At 44.4% G+C, this 20,672-nt stretch overlaps 1 protein-coding gene across 5 annotated transcripts in view; it reads left to right on the forward strand.

Moving 5' to 3' along the window:
- PIK3R3 (phosphoinositide-3-kinase regulatory subunit 3) overlaps nucleotides 1–20,672 on the forward strand; it is a 252,695-nt gene that overhangs the window by 94,000 nt on the left and 138,023 nt on the right. For all 5 annotated transcript variants that reach the window (XM_035123276.3, XM_060276934.2, XM_035123281.3 and 2 more), the window contains 2 exons: nucleotides 1,130–1,331; nucleotides 2,371–2,456. In XM_035123276.3, the coding sequence (XP_034979167.3) occupies nucleotides 1,130–1,331; nucleotides 2,371–2,456 (288 nt within the window). The remainder of the gene's footprint in view (nucleotides 1–1,129; nucleotides 1,332–2,370; nucleotides 2,457–20,672) is intronic.

The raw sequence follows: 20,672 nt of genomic DNA on the forward strand, positions 1-20,672 counted from the left end.
ACCTATCGGTTGGCAGAATTTCTAGTCTGTAGGTTTGTGCAGGTAATCTTGAAAACATAATGGTAGCTATATGTGCTAGATATTCCTAAACCAAACAGAAAGCCATAAAAAGCAAATAAAAAGAATGCAACCAGCTTTCAGTTTCTAAGGCCATTTCCTGATTTTGAGAGGTAGGACTTGGTTTGTTTTCTTGTTTGCTTTTCCTTCAGGTTTGATGTTTCCCAAAGGGAAATACCACAGGAGTGCAAAATATGCACCAGTTGTATATTGGCACCCACTACTAAGTACACCAACACAAGAAGTATGTGCATTAGGGCAGCTTTTCAGATTATAATAGAGTGAATAAGTCAGGATGTAGCTACTCCAGTCACCCTTGACATAGGAGAATTAATGGCATAATCTACCCTACTATCCCCTGGCTGACTTTTGCTGAGTCACTGTCGCACCTGCAGCCTGAGGGCTCACGACTGCCGCACCTGAAGGCAGAAGGTCAGGACATGTAGCTGCCTCACAACCTACTGGGTTTTAAGTGTGTGTGTATATTGGGTTGTATTGGCACTTTGCTTCCCACTACTTGAAGGGCTCCAACTGGCAGAATGGGAGAGGAGGCAAATGTTCATCGATTCCCCCTTCCCCTGCAGCCATCTGGCCTCCTGAAAATCTGCTCTGGTGGGCTGGGGGGAGGCATTCCTAAACAAGATGGGGGGTATTGGGGGCTGCAGGAGGAAGGGGAATTGCTTTCCTCACCAGTACCTTTCCACCAGCAGATGTATCCTGATTTACACTCAAGCGATGCCAGCTGTAGCAAACTCGCGATCCAACCCACTGTCTGATAGCACTTATCCCAATATGTATGTATGCAAATTAAACTGGAACTGTATAAAACTTTCCCATCGTCAGCAATGAGCAAGGTGCCTCCCAAACCTGAAATAAACTAGCCAGATGCTGTTCAGCTGAGATGGACTCTAGAGGTTTCTCCAGGAAAATGCCAGTGGGGGGCTGTGGAAGCAAAACCTGCGTGGAGACAGGAATGGAGAGTTGAGATTGTGAGTGAAGACAGAAGTTACCTGTCTTGAATTTTTACCCGTATATAAAAGCTATCTCCTTTTCTCCTGTCTTTCTTCTGCAGAAACTCAGAGCCCAGAGGAGTGTGGTCAACAGATAAAATTGATTCTAGAATCTCCACGTCTCCCTCAATGGCACAGACTCCTCCTGCAACACCTGACCAGGCATTTCTATAAACTGTGCCAGAATGGCAGCAAGAATCACTTCACACCCAGGATGCTTGGAGAGGCCTTTAGTGACGTGCTTTTTAAACCATCCCCATCAAGGTGAAACTGCTGGACCATTTACTACGCTTCACTATTTGCCAGAAGCATCTTCATCTGCTGCTCCTCATCCCTCGCGTGACTAATCTGAAACTCAATTTTAAAACTGAGATGTTAAAAATAAGATTTGGTTCCTGCCCACTAGCAAAAAGAGTTCCAATTGCACCTGAATTTCAGAAATGCCCCAAGTTGAAGCCAATTATATTTCAGTTTGGAGAAGTTTCCAAGACAAAGGGCTTTAGACAGTGGATTTCAGTGGACCATCATACAGATAACTGCTGCCTTGAATATTTGGCAGAAAGATGGCATATCAGTGAAGTAAATAAATACATATAAACAAAGACAAAGAAAGAAATTTAAATCAATAAGGAATCATAATATAATGAAGGCAAGCCTAAAACTGTGGCAGCGATTCAAGTAGTAACTTTTAAACCAGGCACTGAAGTTGGGAGCAGCACTCGTAGACCATAAATCTTTGTTTCCCATGAAGCTCTTGCAATGCGGGGACCCAGGTTGCACAGATTCTTGGATTGGCATGTCCAAGGGACCATTCCAAACCTCTGCCCTTCAGCAGTGGGGCTTAATGGAGCAACATAGCCACCACCCAATCCACAGCCCCACTGCTCATGCCAGCCAGGGTAGAAGGTGAAGGCAGGAAAAGTAGCCTCCTCACTTGGTCATCTGCCCACCTGCCTTGGTGAAGAGGTCTGGATCAAGTCCATTGTAGTCACATGATCCTGTTTCCACCCCGTGATCCCAGTGCCTGCTCAGTTTCACCTTTTCCCCTAAGCACCCTGGTTCTTTTGCTTCTGCTCACTATTCCTGGCAGTGGCGTGGGTGGGTCCATTGGGGTACTCATCACTGGCAGGGCTGGGCAGGGAAACACCTCCACCTCATCCAAACTGCCTGCAGCATGGCGGATTATGGGGTTGGATTTCTCTGCCTGGTCTCAGTGTCCGATTCCCTCTTCCATTGCAGGCAAACTAAGCAAGCAAAAGCCATGACTAACATTGTACTAAGTTCTTTGTCCTTGTTTCCCTAGCATGGAACTGAATCCCGAGCACCATGTGAAGATTATTGAGGCTCTTATCATGGCTGGTGGAGTGTCAGAGATCCAGGCAGCACCAGGTAGGAATTCATTGAACGTACTGGCTTATGAAACATTATGGAATAAGTTTGGGCTGACTGTATTGTGTGGTTAATAATATGCTGAATCTGAAAACTGGCCTTTGCCACGAGGCTATCTGTGTGATGCATTTGATTCATTGAGCTCCTAAGGACTGGATTTGGGGCACATGAAACTGGCCCTGAGCCTTTATGGAGTGGCAGGAAAGAAAGTCTGGAGTGTGCATTCCTTTTGATGTGAAGAGTTTCCTTGTGTTTCACTAGCTTCATGTATTGTGTTCAGCTGGGTTAGGTTGGAGTGCTTTTATTTCAGTTTGTACATATGGAATGTATGTGACCATAATTAGTGGTATTTGTGAGCAGACCTATTCTCCAATTGTGACCGAGAATGGTGAGGGAAGCGAGTGACTGTCCCTTGGCAGTATGATACTTTCTGGAAGCTTTGCACCGTGTTATCTGCTGCAGGTTCAGCACTTTGATACTAAATTGGAAGCAAAGTAACTTCTTAGAGAGCCTCCAGGAATAATAAGGTCCCTTCAAAGCTTCATGTACTAGATATGCTACAGCTTCTGTGCTGGTGTCAGACTGATTTGCTTTTCTGTTGTAGGACGTTCACGGAACTAACACCTCCCATCTATGTGCATGTAATGCAGAGTACAGTGGTACCTCGGTTTATGAACACAATTGGTTCCGGAAGTCTGTTCATAAACTGAAACGTTCATAAACTGAAGCAAATTTTCCCATTGAAAGTAATGGAAAGTGGATTAATCTGTTCCAGACGGTCCGCGGAGTACTCAACCTGAAGCGTACTTAACCTGAAGCATGGGTGTAATTGGTTCTGGAAGTCTGTTCATAAACTGAAGCGTTCATAAACTGAAGCGAACTTTCCCATTGAAAGTAATGGAAAGTGAATTAATCCGTTCCAGATGGGTCCACTGCGTTCGTAAACCGAAAATTCGTAAACCAAGGTGTTCATAAACCGAGGTTCCACTCTACAGACATTTGAATAGTACTGCACCAAATCTTTGCTGTGAAAATATTCTCTGAAAAGTCCTGCTGGTCACTATCATGACTTTTCAAAACTTGTTTGCAGGTCTGATCAGCAGCATTTTCATTGCCATTATTTTTCTGACCATGTTTTTCTTGTAGGATTACATGGCCAGGATAATGACGCCATGTATACAATCAGGTTTGTCTATGTGCCAATATCACAAGGTCAGTTCAGAGTAAAGGCCTCACTTTATGCCCTCACTCTGAATTAGCCCCAGGACAACGCCATCAGATTTGGCTGTGTAGCATCATAACATCATTGCATTGAACATAATTATTCCCATTTGGGGGGGGGGGATAATGTAGCCAGAAAGAACAATCAAATTTAGCTAAGTGGTGAAGTTGCAAAGTCAGATCAGTGTGAGGGCATAAGACACTGCTGTTGTGTGGAATGTGTATTGAGTAGGGAACCATCCTGCAAATGTTTTTACCCTTGTGTGGAGGCCCCTCCCAAATAATTCCAAAATGGGTATGCATTTCACAGGGGGGGGGGGAAATGTTCACCTCTCCTTTCAACACACACATTCACTTCAGTTTAGCTCTTCTAACAAAATGCACTCCAATTTTTTCTTTTAAAAAAACTAAGGATAGACATGTTTAGATACAGTGGGTGAGATCCACATAACAAACTTCTTCAGCAGAAGGCCTGCACAAAGGCTTCCAAATGTGCAATGAGGATTACCCCCTCTCCTTCCCCTGCTTGCACCTATGCCCCCGACAGCTGGCTCTGCAGGGGTTGGGAGAACCCCTATAACAGCATGCAGGGAGGGGGGAGGGGGGATTGTTCCATTTGGCAAGCTTGTGCAGGTAGAATGTTTGTAATAGCATGATGTTGAATTCCACCCAGTAAGCTGGAGGAAATTATGCTGGGTATATTCAGCTAAGTTTTACTCACGTTGGACCCATTTAAATTAATAGACCTGACTTAGTAATTAATTTCAGTGGATCTACTCTGAGTAAAACTTAGTTGAATATCACCCTCTGAGATGAACTACCACATTGCAAACTGGTTGTGCCAATATATTGTGGTTCAAGGTGAACCAAAATAGCCTTGGGGAGTTTCCCAATTGTTTTTGTTAATGGGCTGTGGTAGGGGAACCCACCATTTTCTATGTACTTCTGACAGCTGCATTAAAATTTTGTCTATTATTTGACTGAGTCTTTGATACTGGAAAGGAATTCCGAAAAATCCCCAAAGGTTCTTTTATTAAGCTTATAGGAGATTGTGCATTCCCTGTGGTAAATACAGACAAGGTAGGGAATGGGCTAGACACACAGGTCTTGGGAGAAGCATAAATGAGCTCTGAGTGGGGCTCAGCTGGATTTGGGAGCTTTTCCAATCTTAGCTAGACAAACTCAAGAATGGCACAATTCCCTTGCTCCCAAGTTACCAGTCTCTGCATCCACAGCAGGAGCTGTGATTCTCCGGCAGATTGACTTAACCCCTAAAGGTGCACTCCATTGTCTCTCAAGGCAGTTGGATTTTTATTTTTTTATTTTCAAGGCATTGCTTGAAGCAATCCACAAGTTGTGCCCTATGGGCTGACTCAAGGACTAAAGTTTAGACACGAGTATTTCTGGGCTTTTGTATAGCACAGTCTGCATTGCAATTTGTGTTCCAGACACGGGGAAAATATGTTTGATTTGTTAACGGTCTGGTGAAAATCTCTCCCCCGTCAGATTGCTAAACTAAAATGGAAATGCATGGAAAATTATTGTTTCAACTATTAAAGTAGCAGCACGTGAGTCTGTTGTGTCTCTACCAGCTGTTGTCAACAGTAGACCCCTATTGGGAGGAAAGGAGGAAGACTTTTTTTTCCACACCAGAGTGACACCTGCCCTACAGCCCTCAAGTCAGAGGTTTACTGAAGTCCCCTGAGGCAGACCAGTTAAGACACTATTATGTGGCTTTGCTAAAGCTCCTCTCACAGGCTTGCTTCTGATAATCACAGCGGAAGGAAACAGAGGAACCCTAGGGAATTCACCACCCAACTGTCAGTTCTATGGTCACTTTCATGGCCCTGGTGCCTTCCCTCTTTCTGGCCAAAAGGTGTTCACCCTGCCTGGGGCAGGAATGGAAGATCCAAGTTTGTCTCGCCTCCTTGTCTTTGTCCATGGTTGTTAGTTTGATCGGCAGTACAGCTGGCAGCTGGGGACGGTTTAATTGCTCTTCAGGGAATCGCTGAGGTGATGTTACAGGAACGCCTTTGGTGAGGGTTGACTTTGGGAAGAGTCCAGCACACGGAAGGGAAGGGGAAGGGAAGTTGTGTTTGCTGTATTTTCCAGCTCACTGTTTGCTCACATGAAGTTTATTGGCAGAAGCGATGGCTCCTGATCCTGTTTGCATTTATCATCTGACCAGCTAGGTTCAGCAAGGTTATGAAGAGGTAATTCTTGAGGCAGATGATGGGACTGAGGTCTTTCTTCATGACTACTCCATATCCTGAAGCCCTATTGATTCACTGTCTTGCTAGAAAAGACATTTATCAATAGAGTTATAACTTTCAGATGTACCAAATAAACTTGCTTAACCTATGAATTTCTGATGAGTGGTTTTTCCCCACATGCAGAAATTGTTTCCATTTGCTTAAGGATGGGAATTTAGCTATATACTAAACCATCCCGTTTGATGGTTTCTCGGTCCAGCAGGGATTAATTACCAGCACTGGTGACTTTTGTGTAGCTAAATAACAACAAACTAACTACTGGTGGTATTTAGTTGAGGCTATGGTGCCCATCAGAAGCATATCATTCTTTGTTCTGCTTGTGTTTCAGTATTATTAACCTGTTGTAGCAGAATTCTGGGTCACACACTCATCCTAGATAGGGACCTTCTTGCCTTGCTGTCAATCCTGCCCTGCCAAGAGTAGCTAAAATTTATGAGCCGTTTCATCTACTTCCATATGTTTTTAGAAGATTCTCTGCTATGACACTGAAGACTAACAGCACAATGCTACCGATGTCTACTCAAACAAGTCTCATTGAGTTGGGCTTACCACCAGATAAGCGGATATAGGATTGTATCAATAGGATGTACTTTTGGGTAGAAATGGGTAGGATTGCACTGCAAATTAAGTAGAAATCAGCATGGACCAATGGTAAGTTATTAGCGTAAACAAGACTTGAATCAGAGATGCTTGTCCAGTTTAACCAATTGAGTTTAGACATTTGTTTGCATGAGGTTATACAAAAGTTGATTAATGTGATGTGCAAATTGACCTGGGAGGGGGGGTTATTTTTAGGTTCAATCTTCACTTATTTAAGAGTTCCTTTCAGCTTTCCTGCTACACTGACATGTTTTTACTTTGGACGTGTACATCTTGATTAGAATTGGCTTTTTATAGCTGTAAGACTCATCCTTCTGTGACAAAGAAAAAACTTTGGACGTTGACTCTCTATTGCAGCTTATGCTTATATTAACACTAAATGCATCCAGAAATGACCACAAGTATGTACTTTCAAAATCATTCAGGCCAAAACCCTGCTTCAAGTTGCTGGCTCACGTTGCTTATAATATATTTATATTTGATTGTCTTTTCCTTGTATCACTCTTGTGTTAAGAGAACATTCAAGATCTCTTTTAAAAGTTTGAAGCTAAGGAATTAGCAGGTTGATTCATATTAATATCTGAAATTAAGTTTTGATCTACTGTACCTCTCTTGTTAGTTCCTCCTTGTCTCAGTCTCCATTTTCCTCGAGCCAACTTCAACTTGCTGATTTTCCCTCAGTTTCCTGTTCCTGCATCAAGTCAGGAACAAGAAGAGTCTGAAAAGTCGTGTCTGTGGTAAAATTAAAATAAAGCAGTCCAGGATTAAGCACAGTCCAAAAGGCAGAATTGTTGAGTAGCGGTCCAGAGAGTAGGCAGCGCAGGAGAGCAGGCAGCGTAGGTCAGTCAAGAGGTGGAGCAAGGCAGGTTAGCCAAAAGTCTGGTGGCTGAAAGGCATATATCATGGGTAGGCAAGCTAAGGCCTGGGGGCCAGATCAGGCCCAGTCACCTTCTAAATCCGGTCCGCAGGCGGTCTGGGAATCATTGTGATTTTACATGAGTAGAATGTGTCCTTTTATTTAAAATGCATTTCTGGGTTATTTGTAGGGCATAGGAATTCGTTCTTTCCCTCCAAAAAATATAATCCGGCCCCCCACAAGGTCTGAGGGACAGTGGACCGGCCCCCTGCTGGAAAAGTTTGCTAACCCCTGGCATACATTGTTTTAGTAGCTATGAGACCTCAGCTAAGAATTGTTGTAGTTTCTGCCCAGAATCAGATGCAAACATTTAATCCTGCTCTTGAGCAGTGTTAGAAACAGATGTATGAAAGCTAGGAGCTAAATGGCACCTTAAACCTAGGTTATGGGAGAAACAATGGAATGTCTGGGCATGCTTTTTTATAACAAGAACATGAAGCTGAAAATGAATGAATTGCAGCTAAAATATTATGTTCATTTTTCACATGGTCTAGTCCTTCCCCTGCAACCCCCCTAACATTCTTTAGAGGGTCTCCTCTACAGTCTTCAGAGAGTAGCTGGAAGTGGGGAGGCAGAAAAAGGTCCCACTTTCCTTCCACTCTGCAGTTTTACAGCTTGTGCTAATGAAATCCCCTGTCGCAAAATGTGCCTAGAACAATGGGAGTTTCGAACACTGCTCTTGAAGAGCCCTTTACTCCACAGGAGCCTCTTAACTTGTGAGCTGCTCTGGTCCTATGGGATCAGGTACATGCTCCTTTGCTGAGTGGCTGTCTGAACCTGGACTTCCTGTCATCTAAACTCTCTGGAGCTGGGAAGCCATTTGGTTCCCCTCTCTGTTTCAAAAGCAGGCTTTGTTGCATGACACCTTTCCAGTCAACAATCCTGCATGTCCAGGGACGTCTTAAGCGCCCCTCGCGCCATGGTGCACTGGATCTCTCCGGCGCCCTCCCGCCCCGTTTCCCAGCGCGGTGGGCGGGCGGGCAGGCACAGCGCGATCTCTCCGGCGCCCTCCCGCCCCGTTTCCCAGCGTGGTGGGCGGGTGGGCGCAGCGCACAGCGGACTGGCGGGCCGGCCGGCCAGCGGGCGGGCACAGCTCACGGCAGGCCGGCGCCATGGTGCCCTGCGCCACCCAGCCTATATGTAGGGCCGGCCCTGTGCATGTCCCATCCAGAATTAACAAGCACTAATTATTTACCTTCCTGTGAATACAGGTTGGACATACGACCCCCAAGCATGCTATGACAATGTGGAAAAGATTATCACAGCTGTGCTAACCAAGTGCATCCCAAGTCTTTCCCATATTTTCATACTTCAGAACAAAACTGGATTTGTTGGTGCCAAGGAAAAAAGTGTGTTATGCATCCTTTCCCAGGGAACACCCCACCAGGTCCATTATTATGGTTTTAAAATCAATTTCCCGCCCCTCCTTTTTTGTCCCTAAATAGACATGTCAAAAGTGGGCCCTCATAACAAATTGCAGTAAAGAACCATCTACTGCCAAAGTGTGGTGAAAGAATCTCTCTCTGCTGATGCCAACCCCAGCGCACATTTACGTTAGGGCAAGTATAGCACTAAAAGTAAAGTACAGTTTGCTAATTGCCTTCAGAAGCCCAGAGATGTTCTCTCTCTCTCTCTCTCTCTCTCTCTCCCTCTCCCTCTCCCTCTCCCTCTCCCTCTCCCTCTCCCCTCTTAGTCATCCTATAGCCATGCAACATCCACATGTGTTTCTTCTGGTAAATCCTCATAAATCAACCTTCCCAGCCTCTATCTCACATTTATTGTTCTACACAGAGCTCTCACCAATCAATTAAGCAAAGTTGGTATGCATCTTTTCTCTCTGGTTCAGCCATGTGTTAGGAAATCATAGGTCCCCCTCTCCTCTCCTCTTTTTTTTTTTTACTACAGGTTGGTATATGATTAAGCTTCAAATCAGGTTGAGAGGCATTGCCATATTCTCTACTATAAACCTCTCAAATTAATAAATTTGCTTATGAGAGATGTTGGGGAAACAAGGATAAAGGGTCATGTAAAATGGAAGAACTGGAGGAGAAAGTCCATTTATTTCCCACGGAAGGTTATTTGCACAAAACTTCAGTGGAAATGTAAATTGAAATGAAATCTCATTGCAAGTGAGATAGGCATTTCTCTGGGTGGGTAATCACAGGGGCAAGTCAGTCAATTTGTATTCACTTTGATAAGATTCTGCACTTTTAGGAAGTTGCTATGCCAAGTCAAATCATTGGTCCATCTCAGTATTGTCTGAACTGACCATCAGCAGTCCCCTAGGATTTGCCCAGAACTGATTGAACCTGGGAACAGCTACATGGAAAGCATGTGCTCTTCCACTGAGCTGTGGTCCTTTTGAAGAATCCTGTGTCAATAATCTGCATTTATAAAATGCAGATATGTTCTTTGTTCATCCAGGCCTTGGGCTACCTCCCTGCTGAGGAACACATCTTAAACTTGCTCCTGTGAATGGATGGGCCATGTAAATATGAAAACTTAACTCATCTCAATGTTTCAGCTTCTGAGTTTGGGAAATGTCGATTAACTCCCCATTTCTCAGCATGTACACACACACACACACACACACACACACACACACACACACACACACGTTTATACCCAACAAGCCAAGAGAGGTATGGGCTATCTAGGTTCATAGGGATGGTATTGGCATTGCTGCTGACTCACTGTGTGACCTTAGCTTGCCATTTTAACCTTCTGTAAGTCTAAATTATTTCCATCACACCTTAGTGGTGTGAGGTTTCACTCCATAATTCTAAAGTTCTTTGGAGACCGTGCTTGGCCGTAGAAGTGCTATATAAAGCTTCTGGTGTTAATATTAGTCTGAGAAATTGATGCCCTAACCACTTTGCCATATCCTGCCCTATTCCCCACATACACCCTTGTCCCACATTCAGTCTTGCCTTGTAATTACACCTATATAAAATTGCTAAAAATGCCTTGCAATAACAGAGACCTCTGTGCAAATAACCATATAAATAGGAGTCAGTAGTTGATACCAGGGGGAAAGAGAACATTACCTTGCTTTGACACAAGAGTAAAATAGTCTTTTTGCTTAGTTTTTGTATCCCCTTTCGGAAGGCAGGAAGAGAAGCATTGTTCTGTGTTCATATTGCGGACGTGTCTACTGCTTCTGGCTGGGTGCATTCCCATAAACAGATAAAGTCAGTAGTAGTACAGCTCAACCTTGAATACAGTTTGTGGCCATGACCAAGTGGCTGTTCTTCAGCCTCAGAGCACTACCGGTAGCTGTAAAATGGCGAGTCTAATGATCTGCTATTTGTCACAGAGCTGTATGTATGTATGTATGTGGGAAGGAAGAATGAGGTGAGGACTGCAAAAACAGGAGAGGCCATAACTCAGTGGTAGAGGTCATGCCTTCTTCCTGTTTTCTTCCTTTATGGCCCAGTCTTTACTAGACATAGAAGGATCTGACCATTTTTGTTCTCCCAGCCTCTCTTTTTTCCAATCTTAAATTCAGTTCTCCACATTTAAGGAGCCATTTGCAAATTTTTAAACAAAGAAGGAAATCCTCATGAAACTTCTTTAGCAGTATAGTGTGAATTTTGTATCCTGTTTTGACTAATGTACACATTTTTGCAAGCCATTTCTCCTAATATAACCCATTTTTGTATGTTATTTTCACGAATGCATTTGTCTTTATGCATACTTTAACCTAATGTTTGCAGAACTGCCTCACATAATTCAGATAAGTGTGAGTTTCAAAGGATGGCTGTGTTTTGTTCTCGTATTTACTTTAAATGCAAAATGAATCAAATTCCTTGACCATTGCTAGTCCTTACAAATAAGAGGGTTATTGCATATGTCATTTACCTGGGAGATAACAGCAGCCCGGTGCTAGAACATACGTTTTGCACACTGGAGATACCAGGGTCAGTGCTTGGCACCTGCATCTCAAAAAAAAGGGCAATGGGACCCTGAAGCACTGCTGCCAGCTGGAGTAGACAGTATTGGGCAGGAGAAACAAATAGCCTGATTTGGTATAAGGCGGCTTCCTGAGCATGCCAACACTATGTGAGTAATAAACAAGAATTTTCTACCTATTCCCCATCGCAAATCATTTATGGTCCATTTGTACAATCACACTGATGTGCTAGCAATCCCGGCCTGGCTGATCTGTGCCAGTTACTTGGCCAGAAGAACCTTTCAGAATGCAACCCACGTCTATGGTGCCAGCACGCAATCCACACCCAGCAGCTATCGCGACAGGTGGAGGGGCAGTGGGCGCATCCTGGGGCAGCCATGTGACTGCTTCACCCCACATGCTCTGCATGGAAATCCTCAGCTCCTGTTTTCAACATGCTGGGTAGGGACATGTGGATTTGATGCTATGACCGAAAAAAGTGGGGTCCCGTGCCAACATGCTGGATTGACTGCATGTAAGGGGGCGGCCCAACTCCTGCTTGCTCCATTTCCAGTGCTGGGGCAGGAGGAGAAGTGAGTCTGTGTGGAAGAATGGATAGAAATACCAGCTTATGTAAATGGGGATGACATCATCCCTTCTCCATTCTCCTGGTGCTATTTATAGCTACTTTAATTTACTCCCCTTTGCTTTATTATCTTTCCACAAGCTCTTTATCCCCAGCATTTAGCATCTCAATTGGCAAGCAGCAGCCAGCTGCATGATACAGCAGGATGCTTTTTCTCCTGATGCAGCACAGCCTGCCTTGGTACAAACAGGGAGGAAGATGAGGGAAGGAGGAAGGAAAGCTTGCCTCCTCCTCTCTGTGTTTATTCCCTAGCAGAGAGAATGTTCTGTTGGGTCCTGGGATGGGGTGGAGTTTGAGACCCTGTCATAGTAATCAGGGGTTGGGCAATTCCCTGGCCAAGGGAGCAACTGCTACAGGCACAGCAGGAGCTGGAAGCAAAATGAGCAGGTCTAGATTAACGGGTACTACCGTAGTCGCGGCTGATTAATTTTGATACAATCCTATATAGCTGCCTCTTTGCCCTGCTTCTGAAGCCTTGTCTAAGGTCTGATCTAGCATAGTTCCAAAGTAACACAGACAAAATAGATAAGACGGTACATGTTGAATGGTCTATGGGAAACACACACACAACATACCTACATTAATACAGCTTGATACCTAAGGCAGAGCAAATTAAATGTGTCCGAAGCCACCATTAGAACATGAAACTTTTCACAGTGTTTTTAGCTTCTTGATATAGCTCAGGGTCATGGGTTTGAGCCAAACGTTGGATGAACTAGATGGTTGGACCCTCTTGGTTCCAATTCTACAGTTCTATGATTCTATATGCAACTATTATACCCCACCACACTAAGTATTTTCTAAATTCTAATGCCGCCTCCTTTTTATTCCAGTTCCTATGCCCTCCCCCAAACTTTTTCCAGTCATCTTCTAAGGCAGGCATAGGCAAACTCGGACCTTCAGATGTTTTGGGACTACAACTCCCATCATCCCTGACCACTGGTCCTGTTAGCTAGGGATGATGGGAGTTGTAGTCCCAAAACATCTGGAGGACTGAGTTTGCCTATGCCTGTTCTAAGATCTCTCCCTTCTCCTTGCACCCAAATTTCAAGGTTGCAAAGAAAAGTAAGATTTTTAAAAAAACTATGAAAAGGTCAAATGGCAAGAAGGACCTGGTCAGAATGATTAAAAGATCTATAGTGGGGAGAGAAATACAACCAGAGACAGTACCGTAACTAACTACTGATTTGGAGAGAATAGGTTGTTTTGTATTTGCTCTGCAATGATTCGGTCTGGGGTGCGGGAGGATGCTCAGAGGACATAAATCCATCTATTCGATGCAGGTCTGCTTTCTCTGAGACCCAGGTCCCCAAATCATCATCCTCTTGCAACTCCCTACTGCTTTCAGCCAGGAATATGGATAAAGTGATTTGTTAGAGCCATGAAGACCGCAGTATGAATTGGTGGAACAGCTGCTGTGAAAAAGAGCCTGCCTGTAAATTTAAGAGGCTCTTTTATTTCTTTAGCCAGAATAGAAGTGGAGCAGCATTTATGTCCTAGGAAAAACTGGGTGTATTGAAGGTGACCAGTCCTGGATGCCACTCCTTCCCCCAATGGCAGACATTTGTGAGAAACTAGTTGGCTGAATTGCACCCACACCATTCATGCACCCATGCGCGCGCACACAGCTCTTCCCAGAAGAGATCCTGTGAGGTCATGGGCACCAGCTTCCCGTTAGCTTCAAACATACAACAGCTGCTATAGCACATTAAAATTAATTCGGCAAAACCAGGAAAGAAAGGGGAGGGGGACCATGACTGATGTGGATTCCCGCTCTCTGAACAGGCAGCTTTCGGTCATTATGGATGACACATCCCTCATTAGAGCAGGAAAACCCCATGCTTTCTTCACATTTAAGAGGCTTCCATTGACTTCTGTCTGCGGAAACCCAAATGAAATTCTCTTTGATACAAACAGAGCCCTTGTGTACACGCATATGTACTCATGAGGATGTTTGTCTCATTGAGATCATTGGAATTTACCCACTGAATCCATATACACTCCCATGTAAATCTGGGGGCACTCAGAGGTGCGTTTAAAGGGGGAAAACATATCGGGAGCTCTGGTCACAGATCTCAGCCTTGATTCTCCCTCAAAGTCTGCTCCACGTTTTATGATGGTGTCACTGGTGTGATAGGAGAACTGAGTGTGCATTCATTCTGGGTTAGTTCCACGTTTCTTTTAGTGTATCATTTTATTCACCTGTATTTTTTCTTCTTCTCCAAAAGCCTCTGTGGCATGTCCCACCTAGTGCTCGTCTCCTCTCTTTCTGCTCTGTATTTGTACATGATCATGTGTGCTTATGTGATACACACAAGGCAACTTGCCCCACTCAGCGCTGGAGACTGATCTAAAGAACCCCAGGTCTAGGTTTATGATTGGTTGCTGTAATGAGTTCCGTTCTGGAACGAATGTGATGCTGTTAATACCTCCAGAGTGCCCTATCAAAACTTTAGCAAGTTCTCATGACACCCCTTGATACTGGTTGGGAATTCATGCTGTGTATGATTTATGTTGTCACTGGCCAGCCTCTCCCATAGGGGCATATGCCAAATTCTCCATTTATTTCAGCCTACGCGAGATGAGCGCCGCAACCCCAGAGTCGGTCACAACTGGACCTAATGGTCAGGGGTCCCTTTACCTTTACCTTTCCAAGGCCTGGATTCAACTGTTTCCCTGCTATGTGCAATTCACCTCTATATCCCAATTTTGTGGCAATAGTTCAACCTTCTCTTCTTGCAGATTCCCAGACTCAGGAGAGGAAACAACCAAGTTCTACAATAAGTGAGAGAACGTGGTTCCCGCCCCCTTTTTTTGGATCACAATGCAGTGCAGCAGCAAAGCTTTGCTGCCCATTTCCTGCCAGAGACAAATAGCTTCCCTTCCTTTGATAAGCCATGCAGACAACAGTATACGTATTCTCAATATTCTGCCAGCCTTCCCTACTTTTTCCTCCCTCTACTCTCAGATGACCCTTCTGGTTACAGTGTGTTACACTCCTCTTTCTTTAAAAATATTTACGTGTCTCATTTGACAGTAAACTCTTTCAGGGTGGCTTGCAATAAATCACAGAAATAATGGTTAAAATGTTGATAAATAAAATATTGGGAGGATACCAGCAACAGATAAAACAAGCAGCCCACCCACAATCACAACAATAGAATCAAAGCCAAGAGCAAAAGCATAATAATAATTGTAATAATAGTAATGATAAAAATCTTCAAAGTAAAGCTGCCGGGTGGGGGTAGGGGGTAAAGTCTTAGGATCTTTCGAAAAGGCCTGCAGTGTTGTGTCTGGTGGAGCCCAGTAGGCAATTAATTCCAAAGCCATGGAGAATTCATTCTGGCTTATAGACTTCTGGGGTCCATGATGTGACTGTACGGTTCTTGCCTCCAGCCACAACGCCCAGCACTGACACTCAGAGTGTAGGGCAGGCATCCCCAAACTTCGGCCCAGTAATGATGCCTCTGTTGTTTTGAAGGGCATTTATATTTGAAGGGTATTTGCATATCCGTTATAACACAGTAAACACAATTGATCAGGGCTTCTGGGCACATATTTACTGTGAGTTTGCAAGCTGATGAATGCCCTTCAAATGTTTTCTTTTTAAAGACCAAGTCAGAGGATGCCTAGGACTACATCCTTGACAGACACTGAAAACTAAATGCGGAAGCCCCTACACCAGGCATCCCCAAACTGCGGCCCTCCAGATGTTTTGGCCTACAACTCCCATGGTCCCTAGCTAACAGGACCAGTGGTCAGGGATGATGGGAATTCTAGTCCAAAACATCTGGAGGGCCGAAGTTGGCACCAGGTTCCTTTCTTGTCTAGACATGTAGACCCCCACATGCAATATGCTCCTGGTCCCATTCACAAGACCAGGGGACGGAGACCAAGATAGGTGGAGTCAGGGCAGAACCTGGTAGGTTGGGTCAGCTTGAGTCACCCCACTTCCCTGAGTGAGCAGAACAAGTGGGGCAAAACAAGGTTTTTTCCACCTGGTCCCATTACCTTCAAGAGAACAAAAAATATTAATATGGCATTTTCTTATCTGTATCACTTAAAATGTATTCCCTTTCAAATTTGGCCACTTACTTCCCTTGAACTTGCACCTCTGAAACTTCTGGCATAGCTCAGTGGTAGAACATCTGCTTGCATGTAGAAGGTCCCATGTCCATTCCTTGCCATTTCTAGGTAGGGTTGTGGGCTTATACATAGCATAAGGCAGCTCCGTATGTACCTATCTGCCTGAAAGGAGGTGAAATAAACCAATTTAGAAGCAGTTGGGTAGTAACTCTACTCATAGACTATGGTTGCCTGGTTTTATAATTATAATTTAAGGGTTAAAATTGAGACCCATGATTCCTGGCCTTCCCCCACTTTTGTGCTCATGGCTGATATTTGCTTTTCAGATTTTGCAAAGTAGAGAAAGCAATGCCCTCTGGCTGGAAGGACAACACTGTAGTTGATAGAGAAGTGTGTTTTCTTTTCCATTGATTCCTCCCTTTTTGAGAAGGTGGCCTGGTTAAAGGCTGCTAATTTTTAATTATTTTTTTAGCCAAACTGTGGGTCACCAGATGTGGGACGTAACAACATCAAGAGGCTTTGATGCCTTCTTTCCTTCTCAGCTGCCATGCTCTTTATCAGGCTATCCAACTGCCCTCCGTTGATCTCCTGGGGGCAGTGGTCAAAACCTTGGCCTGAGATCAGGTGGTGGAAAGCAAGTGAGCGGGTGGTGCATTTGACACCTGTGGGGCAGCTGCTGGAGGGAGCTTTTCAGTGCTTTTCAACAGTGGGGGCCCTTTTGAATGGGAGCCAAGCAGCTTCCACCCACAGTGGCCACCCACCATTTTTAAGCTACCCAAAATGTAAACGATGGCATAGATCTATGGAGACTGCTGAGTGGCTCCACCACCACTGCCAAAGCAGAGGCAGCGGAGAAAGTGTGGGGCAGCTGACACTATGGGCACCATAAGCAGAGCTGGGCTCTGCTCCATTTGGAGGGGTGAGGGCATTGCTGGCCCTGTGCCAAGAGCTCCCTGAAGACTGGCCCTGGCCCTGCAGGGATTGTTATTTTCTTTTATGTGAAAAGGTCATAATGCCACTGATAAGATATATTTAGGATCATTTAATCAATTGAATCAAGCTAGGTTCAACTCTTTGTCCCAGCTCTAGTAATATTGCCAATGTTGTGCTTATTTGTTTATTACTCACCCTTAAACCTAAGGCCCCAGGGTGGGTTAAAGTATCAAAGCACCATATTGAAAACAATTTAAAACAACTTACCAGCATAAAGATAAAAATAGTATCCATTTACTCAAGAGTAGTTCCTGTTGCTCAGTCCCAGCTCCTGCCAACCTAGCAGTTCAAAAGCACGTCAAAGTGCAAGTAAATAGATACCGCTACAGCAGGAAGGTAAACGGCGTTTCCATGTGCTGCTCTGGTTCGCCAGAAGCGGCTTAGTCATGCTGGCCACATGACCTGGAAGCTGTTCACCGGCTCCCTTGGCCAATAACGTGAGATGAGCGCCGCAACCCCAGAGTCGGTCGCGACTGGACCTAATGGTCAGGGGTCCCTTTACCTTTACCTAGTTCCCACTAAAACCAGATGATATTAAATTGCAATAGTATTATTTTTTTTAAAAAAATGCAAAGCACTGCATGTGTTTTTAAAAGTGGACAAAGATTAAGATAATTCCACCCTTGTACCCATATGTTGGGATGCTGGAGGATGCAGATAGCACTTAGCGAAGGAAAAGACAAAACTGAGCCAAGAAGTGAGCCTGCCTGAAAACTAGTCAGAACTGCAAGGTCCAGAAGTCTTGTGATTTTTAACCCAAATGTATGCCTGTGGCAAGAAGTCCAAAGCCTGTTTTAGGACTCACTTTATTCCCTCTGCTTTAACTGGTTACCCAGCCACTGTTATTGATCTCTTTTGTGGGAGCTGCACCTCTATTTGTCTCCATACTGTTACATATTTTACAGGATTGCTTTTATTTCATTTTTTAGTTATTAGCCACCTCGGGCACTTCTGTGTGGGGAGGCAGGATATAAATTTAGGTAACAGGCGAATAAATACTGTCAAAAATTGGGCACATGAAGCATTCGTTTGGGGTTATATATATAGGTGGAGCTCACCAGCGCTTAAGACCTAGAACAGGCATCCCCAAACTGCGGCCCTCCAGATTTTTTGGCCTACAACTCCCATGATCCCTAGCTAACAGGCCCAGTGGTCAGGGATGATGGGATTTGTAGTCCAAAACATCTGGAGGGCCAAAGTTTGGGGGTGCCTGACCTAGAACCTAGCTGCCATGCTCATGCCTAGCCCTGCAATAGGGGAATAGGGGAAGTAATAAAAAGAAGAAAGCTTTTGAGCATGTTAAGAGAACTTTGCCCTCATAACAACCACAATTAGATGCAACTCATCTGGAATTAGTGGATTGGGGCTTAGAGGGCAAACTCCCCTGCAGGCTCAAACCTCAGCACCTCTCTTCTTAGAAATTAAACACTGCACATTGCTGAGAAATAAATCCTCCCTGAGCACTGCATTCCTGGACACTGCAAACGTGGGGCGGGTGGGGAACGAACAGATAACTGAGGAGCTACAGCTGAGCTCACAGCAAAATCCCTTTCTTGCTTGGGTCATGTGGCTGGTGCAGATATGAGCCCAATAAGTCACAAATCACTGCTTCTAGAATTCTGGCGTTTGTGAAGAGCCGTTGTGACATTCAGCCTGGAGGGAATGTTGCATGGTAGATTAATTTTTTAATTTTTTAACATTATTTTTTGTTTCTGCACAAGGCTTTGTATAAGATTGGCCTCCAACCTCAACACACACACATGAGAGAGAGAGAGAGTCACAGTCACACAGCTGATCCACATTCTGAGCCAATATTTTTGACAAACTAGAGCACTCCCTAAACCGGAGCTACCCGAATGACCTGCTGCCACTCAGATTAGAATTTTATCCTAGCCCGTCCCTTTTCCCAGGATCCCATCAAAGCCATGAAATTGGCAGGATTAGAAGTTTGGCTTGCGATCTGGTGTCTTGCAGCAATGCCAGGTTTCAGTCCTCTGCCTCAAAGTGGGACTTGTGTGGTGCACTATGAGCCACATGGAAGTAGCGCTGCAGGGCAGGGGAGTGGCTTTCTTTGGAGAGAAACACAGACTGAGTGATAGAACATCTCCTTGAGATAATATTATTATTATATTATTATTATTAATTTAGCAAGATTTATATACCAGATGATGATGATGATGATGATGATGATGGAAGAGCTCCTCCTCGTGACCTATTTATTGAGCATTTATCCTGATTTTGATGGAGGTTAGATTGCACCTGGTCTGTTGTTTAACATCCCTGCAAACAAAACCAACAATGAGTACCCATTCCAATTTGCTTGCAGGGTGTTCACACATCTTCCTGTTGATCCCACACATTTCCGTGCATTCCCTTGTTGCTTCCCTGTATCTTTCTTAAATTGGATTTGTTGTGCCAGGGTTGTGCAAACCAAACAATGCCAGTGTGTGTGCTTCAATCCCTCCCACAAAATGATTACAGTCTGGAAGGCGCCCTATCTCTTAAGCAAATTACATAAAACTGATATAAAATATTGGTACATACACATTAGTATTCATTTTTAATATTACTTCCTTTATGTGTAAACTTACACCTTGCATGTGACTCAGATGCAGCACGCAGCAGAGCTCAGGTTTTTAAGTGCTCTGGTGAAGCCACTGTTCCTCTTCCTCCGTTTCTCTACATGCCCTTGCGGTTTGAGATAACAAGTGGATGAATGCAGAAGGGTGCAGTGGCTGCAGCTTCATTGGGGGCTCTTTCAGACATTCTTTTTTACTGAGCATTCATCCTGGTTGGCGTGCACAAAGCTTATGCAGAGGTTATACGATGCCTGCTCTTCACTGAGCTTCCATCCTGATTTATTTGCAGGAAAGTAATATATCTTCCAGTCAATCCACCATTAACCCACACTCTTTATTGCATTTTCCCCCTCACTTTCTTAACTCCCAAAAGTCAATTTTTAAAAAATGCATTGTTCCTCCAGAACAACGGGTCTTTAATCCACTTTAATTGTGCAAACCTGAATTTCTGGTATACAATCTAATCCCTCCTGCAAAATCGTGATGTTCTGGAGGTGACCTTGGTGCCCTGGAACATATAAACATGCAAGATATATACCCTGGTTAAGAACCTGGCAATCTAGACTGCGAAATCTAGTTGGGAAGGGAAAGATAGAGACACAGGATTAGGTGAAGATCCAAGCATCCACACCAACGGTAGGTTGAGCTGAGCAATGCAAAGAAACATCTTGGCTGCACAGAGAGCTTTTTGAGTGCCCATGAACCAGTGTGGACCTCCCAACTCTCCATATGGTAGACAATCCTGGGGTACGTTACAAGTGAGGGAAGGCATACGCTGATGCTGTGCAAAAACAAGAGTTGCCAGATTCAGTAGAGGACTTGGTCATTCCAGCCTGGTGCTTCCAGATGGAGGGCTTCATGATGGAACTCACAAGCTGCATATCTGTGAGCTGTCCTGTTTGCTGCTAGTCCAAACAAACCAGCAACGTAATCATGGATGGGCTACTCTATGACTGTAGAGCTGAATGTAGCTAACAGGTTTTGCCTTCTAGGCACAACCCCCAGCTTTC

The sequence above is a fragment of the Zootoca vivipara genome, chromosome 7, assembly GCF_965207765.1.
Source record: "Zootoca vivipara chromosome 7, rZooViv2.hap1.1, whole genome shotgun sequence".
Lineage (NCBI taxonomy): Eukaryota > Metazoa > Chordata > Lepidosauria > Squamata > Lacertidae > Zootoca > Zootoca vivipara.